Here is a 19,677-nt window from a genome sequence, read left to right on the forward strand (position 1 = left end):
GCTCACCCTTATTCCTGCGTTGCAGCTGTTCAGCAGCAATTGGGAAATTTCATATTCAAGAGGTCATTCTGTGATCCTTTTAAAACAATGTGTCAGGGTGTTCAGAAATCAGTTTGCCCCTGTGATTTTTGTGACTTTGTTTAGATACTCTGTAGACAATATGATGGTGTGTGGTTTTGATGTTACTTGTGTTTTAATTGATTACAAAAATGCTAGTTCAAACACGTAACACAGGATGCAATATTCATAACCGTACCAAGCCACATCATCTTTCATGTGCTCATCTCAAATCTTTGCTGCTTACTACTAACACTCATTTACATAATACATACATTGACCTGAATATTTCTACTGACGTTTCCCCAGCATGCCTGTTAGCAACACAGGGACACATCCTTTAATGCCATCTTCAAACAGTGGAGCATTTCACCATTGTGAGGGGCATGTTCTGCCACTCCAGTACTCTTTTGTTGACTGCAGGCCGCTAGCAGAATGGAATCGTAGGATCTGACTGGTTGACTACAATCCTGCACGTGGACTACTTCAATCTCTTTGATTTCAGCATGGTCTGACTCCTTGTAGGATTGTAGCCACACAGCTAAATTGATTATGCCTATACAAGTATACATTTTCCTTGCTTTATGTAGCGGACAATTAGAAATATTATACACATTGAAATTAAAACCAAATATCATTTAAAAAATCCCAGATCTGGTCACTGCTTAATCTTGTTAATTTCAAAGCACTCATACTGCTTGTTCTTAAAAATTTAAAGCAGTACTTGTTCAAGGTTTCATAAAACACTTCTGAGATATTTCAGAAGACGTTAAACTTATCAACTGAATTATTGGCTTAAAGATACATACGTCTGGGTTGTAAGAAATTACCAGGAGTTGCCACATTAGTTTTTGTCACAATTCTTATACCTGCAAACATATTTATGAGAGTTGTTACCTTTCCCCAACACAGGATGGTCTTCTATCACAGCAGAGTGCTTACTGCTGTACCATTTGGAATTACTTAGTAAAAAGTTCATACTTAATCAATGAAAAGGTTAAACACTTTTAACTTTTAATTATACTTCATACTTAATCAGGGAAAAAGTTAAACACTTTCATGTGATGTTAAAGGGTGGACGAGGAAAATGGACTGGATATGTTTTTCCCCCTTGAGGAAAAGCTGGGTCAAATATTTCACAGATTGAACTGCACATGGATGGTAGATTCCAGGCTTTATTGTTATGAATAACTACCACACAAACCGTGGGACACAGAGATCACTCAATTCTTTTCTTTCCCAGGGCAACTGTTTATCTTGAATAATTTCTGCACATCTTCCAAAGCTAGGAAAAAATGTTTTTAACCTTAATGCATAATTCAGCTCATTTCCCACAGCCTATATACTCTCATGACATTCAATATGTCTAGTATAATTAAATAAAGATTAGAGGGTTTTATATAACTGAATAATACCTGGAATAAAACTTGGTCTATATATAAATTCAAAGCAGTTTTCAAATTATCAAAGTAAAGTTATTTTGGCTTGTATTCAAATGATACCTGTTATTCCAGTAAACTAAAAACGTGTATTTCCTTGAATAAAATGAAATTGTTAGAACAAGGGGAAAGTTTTTAGGACTATCTAATATAATGTAATCTAAATCTATGTTTAGAATGGAATAAGTACCCCCCCCCCCGGCATTCCCCTTCACCCTACCAATCTCTGAAAAGCTGATACTGTTGCCATGATTTACAACACGGACAAAAAGGCACATCTTGCAAACTCAAGCATCAGCTTTTCATAGATAGGAAGGGGAATATGTGAAGGTAAAAATATACCCCACTGATTTTACTGGAACATACTCCTAAATAGCAACGTTGGGTGGGATCTGGTGAAACATTTCCACTGGTGCAAGGACTTCCACCTAAGGAGTGCAACTTTTGTCTCTCCCCCTCCAAATGCTGTTCCTGGGGGTGAGTGTACCCCAGGAACAGGATTTGGGGGGTGTATTTAGGGCTGCCACAGGAAAGGGATATGAGAAAGTCATGCTTTGTGGGCTGGATCCACCCTGTTATTTGAAGCCATGAGAAAAAGAAATTTTAGGTAGTTGAAATATCTGCATATTTATTTTTTTAAAAAATAAATTTTATTTTTTTTGTCATATTAATGAAATTTTAAAGTATAAATGCCTTAGTTTTTTAAAACAAAAGTGCAACTATATCCAGTACTATAGATAAACAAGAGGCTTGTGGTGTCTTAATTGCTTTTAAGTGTCACAGGATTCCTGTTTGTTTTTACTGCAGCATGGTTTCTTCTCTGGATCCAAGACTAGAGCAATGTAAACTGCTATATGTTTTGCTACCTAAGTGTGCACAAACGTGTTTTTGTCATCTGAGGCTTTCTTCTCTTTGTTACCCACAACAACAGGTCTGCTGCACTTTCTGCCCTACCCCATCTCATTCTGACTGTGTCTTCAACAAGGCAGATCAGTAAGTTGCTTGTTTCCCTGAACATGGGTATCAGCTGTAGCTTTTAAGGGAAGAGGCAACAAAGTTGAACACACGTAGTGCTGGCTTCAGTCATCTAAATCAATCTAAGTGAGAGGCTACCAAAGGCAGAAATCCACTAGCAAAGAAGGCCCTTTATGCTCCTACCATGAAGATGGCAGTACTCACTAAGTGCAGAAATGCATTGTGGATATGGTTGCTGTGTATGAATGCACTGCACACAGGAATGATTAGTATGCCTAGTTCTGAACTGGGCCATAGCGTGTGAATCAAAAAATCCACACAGTCAGACCAAGGACAGATGAGGGTGTTGTTCTACAAGCATGGTGGAAGCCCCAGGCAAGTTTGCAGAGAAGTTATGAAATGTTAAAGAAATTACATTGTGGGGTTAGAAAAACCCAAAAACCATAGAAGCAGTGTCTGCTTCTTTGATAAAAGTGTGCCACTGAAATCTCATGAGACAATGCTGTGAGTTCTTGGTGGCCATTTTGGGAGTTGTTAGAACTTGCAGCCAACATTGTTGAAGATTCCAAGGGGAGGGGGAAATATACTAAAAATGTAAAAGCAGGTAAAGCTGGAGGCAGGAGGAACAAAAAGGGGAAAACTGGAGATGGGGGAAAGTAACTGAAAAAGGTGGTTGGGTGAAGGAGGAAGACAGACTTGAAGGGGGAGATGGAAAGGTAGGTAGGAGAGAAGGATAGTGGAGTAGCTGCAGGCACTGCCAAGGGAGGCAAAGAAAAGCAAGAGGGAGTGGGAATGTGAAAGGCCCTTTGTGGGTCCCCCAGTTGTCATTGTTTATATAAAAATCTTTGTACTGCACAGTTCTTAGCATTTTGAATAAGTTAACTTTGTATTTCAAAGAGGTAAATTATCCAATAGATATGATATTTCATAGTTCTTTCAGTGTTCCTAAATTTCTGATTTTTTTCCTTTGGAAATAGTGAAAAGTTTTAAAAGTGAGTGGGTATGGACAGGTTATAACATGCCATTCCCTCCCCCCGCACAGTCTCAAGTTCTTTTCCAGGTCATCATATCTGTACATCCAAGAAAACATGCATGGGATTGCACTGGAATCAAACCATGTAGAATTGTATTTAATACAGTAAATTTGAAAATATCCATATTAAAGCATTTTTCTTAAGAAAGGTATACAACAATATAGACAGTATTAGTTGGTATATAATACCTAGGTTCAGGGGACAAGCATCAGTAAAATCTACATATTTTCAATTTTGTCGTTGCATTTTGAAATTAGATTTTTAAAGATTTATTCTAAGTAATTATAGATGTGGTTATCCTAGATTCATTCACTTCTCATTTCTATATACACAGTTTACAAATGTTACTGAAGTGTTAAGTGGCCAGTACTATTTATTATATTGCTGCTGTTTGGTCATGACAGTATAGTTTGGATTAACCTTTTTATTTAAAATATGTATATACCTAGTTAACAAAATGACCAGACATGCACAGTTACCAGAATGTATAGACAAGTCACTTATTTTGTGCACTTTTGAGGTCAGTCCCCCACCTGACCTTTGTTAAGTGAAAGATACCTGGGAAATGAAGCTGCTGCTTTCATCTATCCTTCTTAAAGTAGCACTAAGAGGTTTCACTTCATCAAAAGAGTGGCAAAGAGATTAGATGTCTTAGTTAAAATAAACATGTGGTTATGGGTCGTTTGTTCCATTTGCATGGTAAGAGGTACCTGGCTATTAGGAACTTCTGTTGCAGAAATGTAATTTTAAGCATTTGGCATAAACATGAGATAGCTCGCTAAATATGCTTAGTTGCTTTCAGAATGGATGCCCAATAGTAAAAAAGGGCCCTGTTTACATTTGTTGGTATGATTTATGCTGAACAGTTAAAGTAACTACTGTGAGAAAAAGTTTTGTATGTTAATAGCAATTATAGTCTTAGGATTTTTAAAACTGAAAAATGCATTATTGGTATATGGAGACATATAATTGTCTTTCTGAACTAAAATGCTAGAAATTTTTATATTTATTTCCTTACATATGTGTGGACATTTGACACAGGAAGAAATATAAACATAGACTTAAGGTTTGATGCAAATAACCTTGTGTGGAAGAATATTGCTGCAGTTGTCACTGCACAAACACACAAAAAATTCTGCAGTATAAGTAAATTCTACAGCAGTTCTCATGATTTTCTTTCCACAAACAGAACAACACCTTTGGATTTAGTTTCACTTGTGCTACACTTTAGTGCAAGCTGTGAACAGCCTTACTGTGAATGGAACACACTTTCTGTGTACTAATAAGAGTAATAACCATACATTCAGAATTCATTAAATGAAGTTATCTGTTACAGAATGCACAATTGTCACAGTAATGAAAGATTGGAAATTGGGGGTTATTTTATTTCTTAGATAATTCAAAATTATGTGCTTTTCAAGATGTGGAATAAAATGTTTTGTTTTTACATTAATGCAGGCAAAACATGTAGGCTAACTTTCTGTTACTTTGGCAACACAGTTCAATAAACATTTCTAACAAGACAGCATTAAGTGGGCAATTTGGAAATCTCATCCCCATGATGTACCCCTTCAGGACTGAATGAGCTTTGAGTCTTGCATCGATTCTCCCCACTTAACTGGCACGGAATGGCACTCAGTATTCTGTACATCTGGAAATTTATTCCTCTGGCTGCCTTTGTTCTTTGAATATTTACAACCTTGTATTTTTCCCTGTGGGTTGCCTGGATTTTTTTTCCCCACTTCCTCCAAGAAGCTCAGGCCCTCATAAGTACTTTCCCTCATTTTGCTGTTTTCGTGATTGACGTGGGGACCAGCCATTTTACTGGTACACATCCTGATGATAAAGAATGCTGTGCTTGATTTGGCTGGCCACTTACAGCAAAGTGTGATAAAGGACCAGGTTCATGTCCCTTGGGATACACTTAAAGAGCTATTATGGACAGTACTAGAAAAGGGTAAATGTCACAGAGGAATATTCGCGCCTTCCTTTTCAGGCCCTGCTTGGTAGGATGTGTGGCAGTACAAGTAGAGCAACTGTACAATCAGTCCTAAACTCGACTACTCAGAGTCCTACTTCAGTCATGAACAGTGGTGCTTACTTCCAGAGAAGTGTTAGGATTGCACCGCTGTTGTAGCAAACAGAAAGCAATGAGAAACATTTAAGTGTTGTATGTAATAGGCTAAGTTATTCAAGCTGCTCTCTTTCACAAGAAAGAGTTAACACTGGAATGGTAGTCAGATATTTTGTGTAATTTTTCTTTATTTTACAGAACTGGATATCAAAAGGATCTGTTCTTGAAACAATGGCATCAAAATCATCACTCCTTAAAGTAATCCTACTAGGAGATGGAGGAGTTGGGAAGAGTTCAATTATGAACAGATATGTCACAAACAAGTTTGATACCCAGCTGTTCCACACAATAGGGGTCGAATTCTTAAATAAAGACCTGGAAGTGGATGGACACTTTGTTACAATGCAGATATGGGACACTGCTGGTCAAGAGCGTTTCAGAAGCTTGCGGACTCCTTTCTACAGAGGCTCTGACTGTTGTCTTCTTACTTTCAGTGTAGATGATTCACAAAGCTTTCAAAATCTGGGTAACTGGAAGAAGGAATTTATTTACTATGCAGATGTCAAAGAGCCTGAAACGTTTCCTTTTGTGATATTGGGGAACAAAGTTGATATAAATGAGAGGCAAGTATCTATGGAAGAAGCCCAAGTCTGGTGCAGGAACAACGGCAACCATCCCTATTTTGAAACCAGTGCAAAAGATGCCACTAATGTTGCAGCAGCTTTTGAAGAAGCTGTTCGAAGAGTTCTTGCCACTGATGATAGGTCAGATCATTTGATTCAAACAGATACAATAAATCTTCATCGGAAACCCAAGACTAGTTCATCATGCTGTTGACTACTTAATTTTATTTCTTGGCCATATAGTTCTAACTTAATGGGATAATAATAGATCAAATATACAATGGGTGCCACTCTAATATATTGTAATATTCTACTGCTTTACTGGTAGAGGAGAGCTTCTGTTCAATAAGTGACCTATTAGCTGAGTTAGCAGTGTCTGACGTCTGAAAAGGTACCTGCTCAGAGCTCATTTAATTTAAATGTGTAATTTGCAAAGTTAATAAATTATACTAAAACTTGAAAGTTCTAGAAGCACTACTTGGAGGAGGTCTTGTTCTGAAACTGAGATGCAGAAATAAATTTTTATATGTACATATATATTTTTATGATATCATCAATCCATGTTTGCTTCACTAAAACCTTTTCATAAAGCAATAATACTGGATATTATATTTGTGGTCTTGTTTCACTTCTCATCTTTAATGTGATTTTTTATTCTAAGTTAAGATGAATTTCTTAAGGGCTTTTGCTGTTTGCCTGGTGTCACTATACTGCTTGTAGATTTTAAGTTAGGAAATAAACCTGCATACATAGATCCTGTGTGAATGTGTATTCCTCCCCCTTTTTATCTTCTCACAAACATTGATAGGTGTTGAGAAATAGCTTTCTACACAGACAGCTAAGACAGGTGATTTAAAGCAAAAGCTAGGCTGCTGGCCTTTAGAAGCCCAACTGAGTTCTAGCATTTTAGACAGAAAGAATCAGTAACGATCTTCAGTTGCTTATGTGGCGACTTCTAAAAAGCTGGAGGACACATTTTGGGAGGCTCATGTAATTGGAGATCTCAAATTAATGTTGATTGAACTTGGTTAAAGATTCTGAGTAGATGATTTCATTAACATCAAAAGGGAGGCAAAATGGCTAACCTGACACAAACAAAACAGGATCATGAATGAAAACCACTTTAATAAATTTAATGGGTACAAACTTAGGCTGTAGACCTGTGTGCAGTAAAATTAAAGGTTTAAGCTCCTTCAAACGTTTAAGGCTCTAAATATAGTCAGGGAGCTGCTATTATTACTGTTTGTAGCAGTTGGTCGGATAGAAAGAATATTTATCCTGTATACTGTTATTCTTTCCTGGTAAGAATCCCCATCTGTTTATGGTAACTTTAAGCACTCAACCTATGCCCATCTATTTAATTAAACTACACCTTTTTATTGAAGGTAAACTGAAAGATACATCAGCACACAGAAGTCATGCTATACCACTTTTATTTGGGAATGTCAATGCAACCTCTTTACAACAAATGTTTTGTCATTTCTGACCGGTGTGTTCATACAATGACACCGTTGAACTGAAGAACATGCTTAAGTTCTACATAAACAGTATAAACAAGTTCATTAATATTTTAGCCAAATCATACTTAACTATTTTGGCCTTTCTTTAGTCTTTGCAGTTACTGGTTTGCCTCCACTGGAGCAGAGTATAACTTTCGGGGGATTTTGGGCTGTAGCTGGGAGAAGGAATATGTCAGATCTGCAGACAGAAATCCTTCTGTCCATGGGAGTTCTGATGAATCCAAACCTAAGGATTTTTTGATACCTCAAAGCAGAGAGGTAATTGTATTTAGAACTGCACCCACTGTACTAGAAATCAGTGGAATCTAAATATTTAACACAACTTTATTGTACTCACTGTAATATTTTAGACTTGGCACAGTTAGCGAAAACTGACCTTAAGCTTAAATTAAGCAGCTCTTAATTTAATACTCTAGGTATTTTCATACACAAGGCGTAAATGATACCTCATGCTTTCTGTTAACGGCCATTTGCCCCTCGTAATTATGGTGTTACAAGAATTTCTTTAGAATCAACTGACTTTAATCAAATAAGAGACTTGTTTCCAAGTCAATAGGTGCATTTTCATCCCTTTCCCCCCCATGCAAGGTTCTGAAACCTGGTTAGTCTTAAAATCGTCAAATCTCAACTAAAGCCTTGAGGGATAGACAAATAGTAGATTTTTTTTCCATATTAACACCAATAACCACAAAAATCCCTACACTCTGACTAGACATCAAAGTACTAAAAGAGGAAGCTAGCTATATTATATTCATGTTTTGACAGAAGTACAATATCACACATTTAAACCAATTACAATTAGTAATGTCTGAACTCTTGAAGCTGTATTGTTTTCCCAAATTTTCAGCGTTTTTAAATTTCTTGAGAGTAGCAGGTTGGTCTCCACAGGTTCAGGAAAAAGAGTCAAGTAAGCAATTTGAATTAGTTACCATTCAGCTTAAGAGATGCTTCTTCCCAAGAAACTGAACTTTTCTGTCAAATGCAGTTGATCGAATGGGAGAATTGGGTTCATAAAATGGATTCATTGCAAACTGAGGAAAGAAAAGTCATCAACATATTGATTTGAATGGGCTTTGACTGAAATAATTTTATACAGAATTGCACCATTAAAAGCCTAGGATAAATTGCTACTTTTTAAAGAACCAATGTAGTGTTGTGACATTTGCTTAGGATAGGAAAGGGTGGGTATAAATTGAATTAAATACATTTCTCAGAATGATTTTTATGTAGTGTCTAAAATGAATGTTGGAGTTGGATCTGGGGATCCAGTTTCAAATCCCCACTCTGCCATGGAGCTTTGCTGAGTAACCTTGGGCCAGTCACACATTTTCAACTTGAACTACCTCACAGGGTTGTTGTGAGAATAAAATGGAGGAGAGGAGAATGATGTAAGTTGCTTTAGGTCTCCATTAGGAAAAATAAATTAAAAAAATGAAGGACCTACACTTCTGTTGCAACACTATTAGTGTACCTTAGTCTAATTTTTGGAACAGGAGTGGGCAGACTACTACATATTCTGGGCTTGGTAAACAAAAATTGCTTTTAATGATTAGGCCAGTAAGGCATTCTTGCTTTCTACTCTATACAAGCAAAGCAGATGTGGCCCATTTATACCTGCTATAGGACTTCAGAGAACAGTAACATTAGGTGGAGTGTACATGTGTAGTTGCTCTTTCCCTCCAGCCTGTAATTGAGTAAGCTGGAGACATCCCCTATCAGTTACCAGAAACAGAATCCTGGTTGCCACTGACAGGAATATTTGTGGACCCCTGTGGTGAGGGTGGGTAGCACAGAGGATATTCTCTGATACAGGAAGGTTTAGAAATGGCTGTCAAGTAATTCATTTCTCTTCCATACTATGGGGAATGTAATATAAATGCTCAAGGAATTCAAAGAGGCTCACCTTTATATACAAGTCATAGACATCACTAAAGAAGTTTTTGATTCCGTCTTCTTGCCTGACATCGTGGAGCATTATAAATCTCATATGTGGAACAAATTAAGAAAATGCATTCAAAAAGAATTAATAAAGCTACAGAAGTAGAGCATTATTCTGTGCCATAGGAAAGCCAAACCCATCATGCTCACTAGCCTGGTACAATATATGTCACCCAATATTCCTCTTCTCACTGACGTGCAGGGGAAGGAAAAAAACCCAGCAACCACCAACACAATTGCGAATAAGCAGTTTAGGAAGTGTATGTAACACTGGCAGTTAGACCATAATGTGACAAACACTAAGTAGTTCCTTGAAATGCACTCACAATAGTTCTCTTAGCCAACTGTAAAATTAATGATTCTCACACACACAGATGGAATACCTTCTCTTTAAAAAAAACACCCTTCTAAAAGTGAAAAAGGTAAAGGTCCCCTGTGCAAGCACCGGGTCATTCCTGACCCATGGGGTGACATCACATCTTGACATTTCCAAGGCAGACTTTGTTTTTATGGGGTGGTTTGCCAGTGCCTTCCCCAGTCATCTTCCCTTTACCCCCAGCAAGCTGGGTACTCATTTTACCGACCTCGGAAGGATGGAAGGCTGAGTCAACCTTGAGCCGGCTACCTGAAACCAATTTTCGTCGGGATCAAACTCAGGTCGTGAGCAGACTTTGGACTGCAGTACTGCAGCTTACCACTCTGCGCCATGGGGCTCTTCTCTAAAAGTTTTACTTGGCTTTTTTCATAAATCTGAAGAATGCTGTGGTGCTTTTTTGGGCAGTTCTAGTCGAAGGCCATTTCAATTGTATGACTGTGTTAGGCTGCAATCCTAAGGAGACTTCCCTGGGACAAAACCCCACTGAATAACATTGGATTTATTTCTGAGTAGGCCTACTGAACCTAGGGAGCAAACTACTAAAACTGACATGGTCAGCTGCCCAGCAAAAGCATTGTCAACCAGTATATTAGCCAGCAGCCCTAATTCCCCATGAGTGCCAGTTACAAAAGGTTTTACAGCACTACCAACAGCTCCATAAGGAATATAGTGAGTCTGGAGGATTCCTGCAGGTTCAGTTCTAGGTATGCAAGGGGGAAATGGGAAGCCTGTGCATGATTTTTCTATTCTCACCCAACCTTTCCTTTACCTGGTATGAGTTACTTGTGTTCTTACCCTCATCCTAAATTTAGTTACATGAATGTCATCCTTCCTAAACAAAATGTTTATTTTCAAACCACTGCATTTAAGGCAACATCCTGACCTGAAAAAATAATAAAAATAAGTTTGAAGTTCTATCCTATGGTTTACAGATGTACAACGTATGGCCCTGCAGCCATCTCCCATGAGGGAGGTAGCAGCAAGAAAGAGTTCTAACCCCCTTCTCCACTTATTCTTAGGATGCAGCAACAAGTTTCCCTTTGCCTAAAGGTAGGGGTCAGTACACTGATTCTCATCTCTCTGGGCTGAGAGGTAGCATTTTGATCCCCCTCCCCCCTGTTCAATTTCTCTACTGCATCTTGGGTTTCTACTGAAACCCAAAACCCTCAGATGCAACAGAGACATGGGGGGGGGGTTTCATCCCTGAAACAAGGGACAGGCAATGTTCTGTCCCCCACCCCTCAACAACAATTACAGGCCATAATGGATCCAGAAACCATCATAGGGAGATTAACAGACAACTATTTGATTTGTGCACCCCTTGATTTGCTGGATTTTTAAAGTAGTGACTGAGTGTTGAAGACATGCTTGGGCAAAACGAAAACATCCTTTTCACAGAGTGTGGCATGATGGTTTTAGTATTTACCCACTGACTATCCAGCTTCCACCTTCAAATCAATGCATTCAAGTATGCTAAAGAATACTTCCTATTCTTCCCCTCTATAAAAAAACAAATTAACAATAGTCTCTTAAAAAGGATATGTCCTGCAGTGACAAAAGCAGAAACAAACCATTCGTTAAATTTGTCCACAGTCTTCAGATACATGTTATTAGACAGCCACATATTCTCATCTACTAGATCAAGAGCAGCATGAGCAATGAACTGATTGAGGTGGCGATGGTCATCCTGTAAAGTTCCAGACAGTGAAAATCAGCTTTAAATACAGAGAATATTGAAGTAAAGCATAAACCAACTTTGATATATTGTTAAATGCCCAGTAGTAACCAAAAACAACTTCCATAAATGATTAAATGGTGAATTACTACAGGCTGAACCAGGAAATGAATCTTTATAGATATTCTAGTTGAACCAGTTTCTCAGGATACTAAAACACATACAATGGAGGAATATATGTTTGGTTGTTAGCCATATTTTTAACAAAGAGGTAGGGGGTTATTGCACTTTGTATTCCCAGCGATGTATTAAGAGTTTGAAAATGTTGTAAAAAACATTGCTTTAAAAGGGTTTTTTGATACCACGGCTTATAAATGGTTGGAAGACGTCTTCACAGCTAAAGGGGCCAAACAAAGTGCGAACAGTATTTTTTATAACGTTTTCAAACTCTTAATACATCGGTGGGAATACATAGAAAGTGTGAACAGTATTTTTTATAACATTTTCAAACTCTTAATACATCGCTGGGAATACAAGTGCGGTAACCCCCATACACTGGAAGAAAAGCCCTCAGATTCATTCCTTGCAGTTCTGCTGCAGTCTTGAGGAAAATACAAGAAAAATAAAGCTTTCTCATGGTGCTGTAATTTATGCTTGCTTCAGATGGCACGAATATATTGCGAATTCATATGATACAACACAATTTTGGGGGACTATTTTGCAATTAGATTATTTTAATTGCTACCCCTTTACAGGGACAATGCAATAATCCCTGAGTTCATAGGACTGGGATCAGTTTCATAAATCTTGGTACAAATTTCACACCTTAGACTCTACTTTACCAGCTGGTAAAAATTCCATTTCAAACACTGGATTATCATGATGGCCCACAATTACGAAGTAGAAGCTTCCAGACATGATATTGTCCTTCTGAAAAACAATAGACTGAGAATCACACAGTTGGAAGAGGCCATCTCTTTCTTGTGTTTTAAAGCCTATCCAACAAATATCTGTTTTTTGGGGTTTTTTTTTAGAAATTTCTCTTTTCGGTTTTGGAATGAGTGAAAGGCCTTTTAGGATAAGGTTTACTCACTCAAAATGTGTAGAATGAAGACTTATTTTAAATGTTAAGACAATCAACAACATTAGAAAATTCCTGTATATACTGTAGCACATGCAACACTCAAATCCAAGATGCATTCCTTTACAAGGAAGGTGCTGCCTTCTTCATGAAACGAGCAGACAGGGCCTTCTTTGTTTGTGGATTGCTTTTTCTTTCCTCAGGTGACTATGATACAGTTTGGTGGAGTCAGAAAAACTAAAGTCTACTGTCCTTTTGACCTGCTGGAGATGAAATTAATATTTTCAAGGATGTTTACTGTTTAAACATTGTCCACCATTTCAATGTCTTCAATATCATGGTTAACTTGGTATCTAAATATGCTCCTATTGTGACTGTATGAGAATGCTTCAGTCCAAATAATACTTGATTTTGTTTGTTACAAAACATTTGCAATTTGCATTTTTTTCATACTTTTCAGATGGCAAGATGCATGTGTTAAAATAGCATACAGTGCAGCTGTTTGCAGTTCTTTCTAGTATTGTGCATATTTACAATCTGGATTGTAGAAAAAACTAATGCATTTATATTTCATAAAAATATCAAGTAGCACAATTTTATATACTAGGTTGTTGTAAAAGCAGTGAAATAAGTTTTAAGTTTGATACAAAATTTATTGCATATTTTGATTTTTCCTACAATTTCTGGCGTTCTTTCCCTCATGACTTCAATATGTCTAGAAATTTTACATCTTGATTCCCACCATACATATCCTAGATCTATCTTTTTGTATGTTAAGCTTATTAAGACTTATCTAAGTAAATTCTCACATTATCGTTCCGCTAGATTGAATGCTAACCCTTCTATGGTAATGCAGGGCAGAATTCTGAATATACCATACTCAGACAGGATCTGCCCTTGCTCTTCTGGCTCTATTGACTCATTAGCCCATGCCCTTTTGGAATGCGCTTTTACGAGGAACTTCCATCGCACTATATTTCCCCCTTTTAATATACAAATCCAATGCCTCTGTGACTGACATAATGCCTTTTTTACTAAGTGATAGGGACCCCAAGGCTACATTGTCAGTGGCAAGATTGGTTTCAGTCCTTATATCCCTCCAACACTAGATATATGCTGCTCAAGATCAATTGATCAAGGAGCTTCTAAGGGATAAAAGGAAAGACATTATCGTTCCTGACTATTCTAGAGAGATGAGCACTGCTAGGGCTACATATGACAGTGTTGTGACAGCTATTATGAAGGGGTGTACTAAAAAAAAATGACCAGAATGCCCACTGGTAAAAAGGGATATGCCTGAACCCCATTTTGATATAATGAGAGTCAGGAATGCCAACTGACTTGCAATGGCTCCACTGAAATACATTACAGCACAAAAATTGCAAATAAAGTGTGGAAGGGATTTCAAGAATCCTGCTCTGAAGACTGGAATGACAGTCCCTGGGCCTAGATAAACTGCTTTGGGACTGGGATGACAGCCCCAAGAGTTCTGGGACTGGAATGCAAGCCCCCAAAGTGGAATGAAAGTCATTAGGAATGGAATAAGTGTTCTAGGACTGGAAAGACAACCACCAGAATGGAACGACGGTCCTTGGGGGTGGCATGACTGTTCCAGAGACCATCATTCCACTGGGGCCTGTCATTCCAGTCCCACAGCAGTCTGTGATCCCAGAGAAGAAGAGTTGGTTTTTATATGCCAACTTTCTCTACCACTTAAGGGAGACTCAAACTGGCTTTACCTTCCCTTCCCCTCAACAGACACCCTGTGAGGTAGGTGGGGTTGAGAGAGCTCTAACAGAGCTGTAACTTGCCCAGGGTCACCCAGCTGGCTTCCTGTGTAGGAGTGGGGAATCAAACCAAGTTCTCCAGATCAGACTCCACTGCTCCAACCACTACACCACACTGGAATGAGGCCATCATTCCACTGTGGGGGCTGTCATTCCATTCCCAGATCAGTTTATCTAGTCCCTGGGACCATCGTTCCAGTCCCGAGAGCAGGATTCTTTAAACCCCTACCTCAGTTTCTTTGCAACTTTTGTGTGCTGTAATGTATTTCAATTGTGCCACTGGAAGTTAACTGGCATTCCTGGAACTCATTATGCTCTCAGTGGGCATTCATGTTATTCATTTTAGCACATCCCTATTAGAAACAACAGCTTCTGGAATCTGCCAACATGCACTTAATAGCAAGCTTGGAGTGTTTGGGGGAAACTGAAAACTTGTGCTCTTTATTTTGTGATATATTGGTCCGTCCAAATAAAAAGGATATTATTAGAAATAAACTATGTTTTTTGTCCCAAATCTGCTACAGAAGAAACACAGTAGGTTTTTAAAAATGATATCATCTTGAAAGTCAATGGGTTTTAAAGCTAGAAATATTTTACAGCGTCCTTTTTTTTTCACTCCAGTGACCATGACTTGATGGAGAGGTATTAGTCAGAAATCTATCTAAAGCCCTTTGATACTAGCACAACAAAAAAGTTAGGTCTCTGTAGTCCTCCACAACGTTGCCCCGTGTGTGTGTGTTAAGTGCCGTCGCTTCCGACGCATGGCGACCCTATGAATGAAAGTCCTCCAAAATGTCCTATCTTTGACAGCCTTGCTCAGATCTTGCAAATTGAAGGCTGTGGCTTCCTTTATTGAGTCAATCCATCTCTAGTTGGGTCTTCCTCTTTTCCTGCTGCCCTCAACTTATCCTAGCATGACTGTCTTTTCCAGTGATTCTTGTCATCTCATGACGTGACCAAAATACGATAGCCTCAGTTTAGTCATTTTAGCTTCTAGGGTCAGTTCAGGCTTGATTTGATCTATGTTTTTTTGGCAGTCCACGGAATCCATCACACTCTCCTCCAACACCACATTTCAAAGGAATCTCTTTTAACTTTTAGCAGTAGTCGTTTCAAATCTTCACTATTTTCTGCCAATAATGTAGTGTTATCAGCATATCTCAAATTATTAATGCTCCTCCCTCCAATTTTCACTCCACCTTTCTCTAAATCTAATCCAGCTGTCCTAATTATATGTTCTGCATATAGATTGACCCACCTTATCTATATGCTCCCGTGTCTGCCACGACTATCATTCCTTCAGTTCCACCACATGCAGGGGTCTAAAGTTTTTCTATTACTTCAAGCGACAGTGTCCTTTCTATAGCTTTTCTAGGGGAAATCCCTTTGGCAGAGATTACACTATGGAGGAGAAGGACAGGGAGATACCCCGGGTGGAAAGAGTTTCACTTCTTCCCCATTAACGAGTGTATCCTCTGCTGTTAGGAGGGAACAAAATCCTTCTTTTCTATTGTCGAAGGCTTTCACGGTCAGAGTTCATTGGTTCTTGTAGGTTATCCGGGCTGTGTGACCGTGGTCTTGGTATTTTCTTTCCTGACGTTTCGCCCGCAGCTGTGGCAGGCATCTTCAGAGGAGTAACACTGAAGGACAGTGTCAAGTGTGTAGGAAGAGTAATATATAGTCAGAAGGGGGTTGGGTTTGAGCTGAATCATTGTCTTGCAAAAAAATTATCAAAGGTAATGTGCTAATCATTGTCCTGTAAGTATCAAGATAATGTGCTAATGAGGGTGTGGTATGTTAATATGGAACCATTTACCAAAGACTAAAGTCCACAATAGCCATGCGGATTAGCTTTGGATTTCACACATTAACAGATCACTTCAGGATACAATGGTTCCACATTAACATACCACACCCTCATTAGCACATTATCTTGATACTTACAGGACAATGATGAGCACATTACCTTTGATACTTTTTGCAGGACAATGATTCAGCTCAAACCCAACCCCTTTCTGACTATATATAACTCTTCCTACACACTTGACACTGAGAGACACTGTCCTTATATGCCATTAAAGGTTTATGAATGAATGAAAAGACACTGTCCTTCAGTGTTACTTCTCTGAAGATGCCGGCCACAGCTGCTGGCGAAACGTCAGGAAAGAAAATACCAAGACCACGGTCACACAGCCCGGATAACCCACAAGAACCAATGAACTCTGAGCGTGAAAGCCTTCGACAATATTTTACCTACAAGAACCTCCTTTCCTTCCTTCGAACTGAACTAGGAAAAAGCGCTTCATTCCGGCCCGAGCAACCCAGAAAGACCGCGGTACTCACCGTTCCGCCTTCGTCCGCCACCTAAAAACATCCGGCGCGCTTTGATGTCGTCACCACGCTCGGCCCAGCCCCCAAACAAACCCACGCGGGGCGGCGGCGGCGAAAGGCCTGCGAAGGAGGCAGGGGGATCAAGAGTTCTCGCGAGAACGTCGCGCCCGGTGGGTGGTCACGATGGCAACGGGCACGCGGGCGTCGGCGCGCGACTGGGCGGGGCTCCAAGCGCGGCGGTTGACGGTTGGCGCGCGGCTTCTCCTCGCGTTTGCGGGTTCGGGCCGCGGCCGGGCGAGGGCGTCGACGTGGTTTCCTCCGCGCCCGTTTCCGAGCCTCCCCCGCCGGTTGTCCGAAGCGGGAGGGACGGAGAAACCCGCTTTCCGGGCGGCCCCGAAACGCTCCTGTGTCTAGGCCGTGCCTGGGAGCTCTGAGGGGGCGCCGTTGGGCCGTTGCAACGGCTTCTTCTCCGGCCGCTGAGAACTCTGGGAGACACAGAGAATAACGGCCTAACCTCGAAAGCCATTCCCTTGTGTTTGCCACTTCAGGTATTTTATCGTCTTCGGGACCAGGGGTTTTGTGTGTGTGTGTGATTGTACTCACTGGCGCTGGCACCTTTTATTTTATTTTTAATTTTTATTGATTTTTATAACATAAAACAAAACAAATACAAGAATAATAATATAAAAACTTTAAAAAACCAGATAATACAAAAGCGTATCTATATATACTAATTAGTACATTCACGATTACAAAATTATAAGGTTCAAAAAGATACCCCCTCGACCCTCCACCCACCATAAAAAAGTGACCCGTCACCCGACTTCCGAAGAAGTGTCGATAAACAGTTTTAAAAATATCTGTGGAGACAGCAAGGTAGACTTCCCCTGACTATGGAAGATCCACTGATTTAGCAATTTGTAATCATCTCTTTTCCTTTCTGTAAATGTATTAGGCCACCCTGACCTGGATGGCCCAGGCTAGCCTGATCTCGTCAGATCTCAGAAGCCAAGTAGGGTCAGCCCTGGTTAGTATTTGGATGGGAGACCACCAAGAAATACCAGGGTTGCTGTGCAGAGGAAGGCACTGGCAAACCACCTCTGTTAGTCTCCTGCCATGAAAACCCCCCAAAAGGGGTCGCCATAAGTCGGCTGCGACTTGACGGCACTTCACACACACAAATGTATTAGGACAGCAAGGGAATAGCTTGTTGCTGGGCGGGATATCTCTGTGTGTCTGTGTGCTAGTAACTGGGGCAAGAGTCACAGAGGGTTACAGTAAACCATAACAAGAGCTGGGTGAAACTGTTCCTATACTGCCGCCTCTATGTCTGTAGTGCTATCAGCTTTGCCCTGAATGTTGATGGGTTGTCATATCTTGAATTTGGATCAATATCTCTCCCTCAGTACAATCGGGACTCAAGAGATTTCTGCCCATTAGGGCCTCTGAGTCAGCAGCTGCAAATAAACTGTTTTCTTGAAATAACGATTCGGGTCTCTCCCCCCCCCCCCCCCCCGAACCACAACACTATTAACAGTAAAATATAGAAATATTAAAACTAGTTTCTATAACTCAGTAATTAAAATAGTAAAATCCATTTTTGCCAGTGTATCCCAATATGTGGCAGCCTTTGCCCAAGTTTTTTTTAAATTCTTCCATATCTTTTCCATGTAGGAATTCCGTTAATTTGGCCATCCTCATATACATCCATAATTTCTCTCTCCAGTCGCTAATTGAAGGTTTATTCACTTGCTTCCAAACTTTAGCTATTACAATTCTTGCAGCAGCAAAACTATATTGACAAATAACCCTGTCATTATTACTCATATTTTTTTGTGGAATTCCCAATAAACAAAATGCAGGCTTTCTTTTCACTCGACCATTAATCAAATTATTAGTTTCCCTAATAACTTTTTCCCAAAAACTTTTAATTTTTTTACATGTCCACCATACGTGCATAAAAGTACCTCTTTCCTTTCCGCATTTTGAGGGCTGTCCCATGTCCTGAGGGGGAATTGGTGGAAATAGGATCAACCTTATAAAACCTTATAAAAAGAAAAAAAAGAAAGAAAGCAAAGGGAAAAAAAGCAGTGTTCTAGACCAGCCAATATGGAGATGTTGTTCTAGGGTGTTTATCACATGTGTTTTCATTCTCCTTCCGTAAATGGAAAACCAGAAACTAGATATGTGCTGGTTTACCAATGAATGCAGAACTTGGAGATCTTCAGAATTTCCAGATGTTATTTTTAAAGCATACTTGAAATGTTAGGTCATTCATGGCTTCAAGAGTACATCGTTATTAGAGCATCATGAATGCTCTCAGTCCTTATAGATGCAATACAACTTTTTGTTTTTCATTCCTACTTCCATCCCATTCTCTAATGTTTTCTGCTTGTCAGCTCACTTAAGAATCCTTTCGTTTAGGATATGCTGCATAGTACTCACATCTTCAAAATTCTTTGTGGCAATGAAAAAAAATTAACAATGACAAATCTCCAGCTCTGTAACAATTTGTAGCTTCTAGGTTTTAGACCTGCATCTTCCTCCTTCCAAATCTTTGTATATTTTTGTGCTTCTTTAAATCACTGATGTAGTGGGATATATGTTGGTGAATAATGACCGTTCACTTTTACCAAAACAAAAGCTCGTTGTTTTCTGTATGCTTAATATAATCCTGCTCCCCAAAACCCACTTAGGACTTTTAGTTAAATTCTTAAATTCAGAAAGTTAAGTTTTGGATGTATAGTGTGTGGGTGTGAGAATAAAG

The 19,677-nt window shown here is 39.3% G+C and overlaps 2 protein-coding genes across 2 annotated transcripts; one reads left to right on the forward strand and one right to left on the reverse strand.

Annotated features, from left to right (window-relative positions):
- The first annotated feature begins 5,765 nt into the window (after positions 1-5,765).
- RAB9A (RAB9A, member RAS oncogene family) lies at positions 5,766-6,954 on the forward strand. Its single transcript, XM_056861900.1, has one exon. It carries the CDS (start codon positions 5,811-5,813, stop codon positions 6,414-6,416), a length of 606 nt encoding a protein of 201 aa, XP_056717878.1. The 5' UTR covers positions 5,766-5,810; the 3' UTR covers positions 6,417-6,954.
- Positions 6,955-8,613: 1,659 nt separating this feature from the next.
- On the reverse strand, positions 8,614-12,636 carry TRAPPC2 (trafficking protein particle complex subunit 2). The gene is made up of 4 exons (XM_056861901.1): positions 12,537-12,636; positions 11,575-11,723; positions 9,626-9,707; positions 8,614-8,753 (listed from the first exon to the last, which is right to left on the reverse strand). Exons 1-4 carry the CDS (start codon positions 12,627-12,629, stop codon positions 8,655-8,657), a joined length of 423 nt encoding a protein of 140 aa, XP_056717879.1. The 5' UTR covers positions 12,630-12,636; the 3' UTR covers positions 8,614-8,654.
- Between the last annotated feature and the right edge of the window lie 7,041 nt (positions 12,637-19,677).

The sequence above is a fragment of the Euleptes europaea genome, chromosome 16 (genome assembly GCF_029931775.1).
Source record: "Euleptes europaea isolate rEulEur1 chromosome 16, rEulEur1.hap1, whole genome shotgun sequence".
Lineage (NCBI taxonomy): Eukaryota > Metazoa > Chordata > Lepidosauria > Squamata > Sphaerodactylidae > Euleptes > Euleptes europaea.

Bases quoted from the DNA above. Each gene is read 5' to 3' on its own strand.
- RAB9A (XM_056861900.1), top strand. From the start codon at position 5,811: ATGGCATCAAAATCATCACTCCTTAAAGTAATCCTACTAGGAGATGGA.
- TRAPPC2 (XM_056861901.1), bottom strand. From the start codon at position 12,629: ATGTCTGGAAGCTTCTACTTCGTAATTGTGGGCCATCATGATAATCCA. The intron at 11,724-12,536 runs GTGTGAAATTTG...GGAACTTTACAG, and splicing joins CTGGTAAAGTAGAGTCTAAG to GATGACCATCGCCACCTCAA. The intron at 8,754-9,625 runs GTGAGCCTCTTT...TTCTTTCCTCAG, and splicing joins TCTATGACTTGTATATAAAG to TTTGCAATGAATCCATTTTA.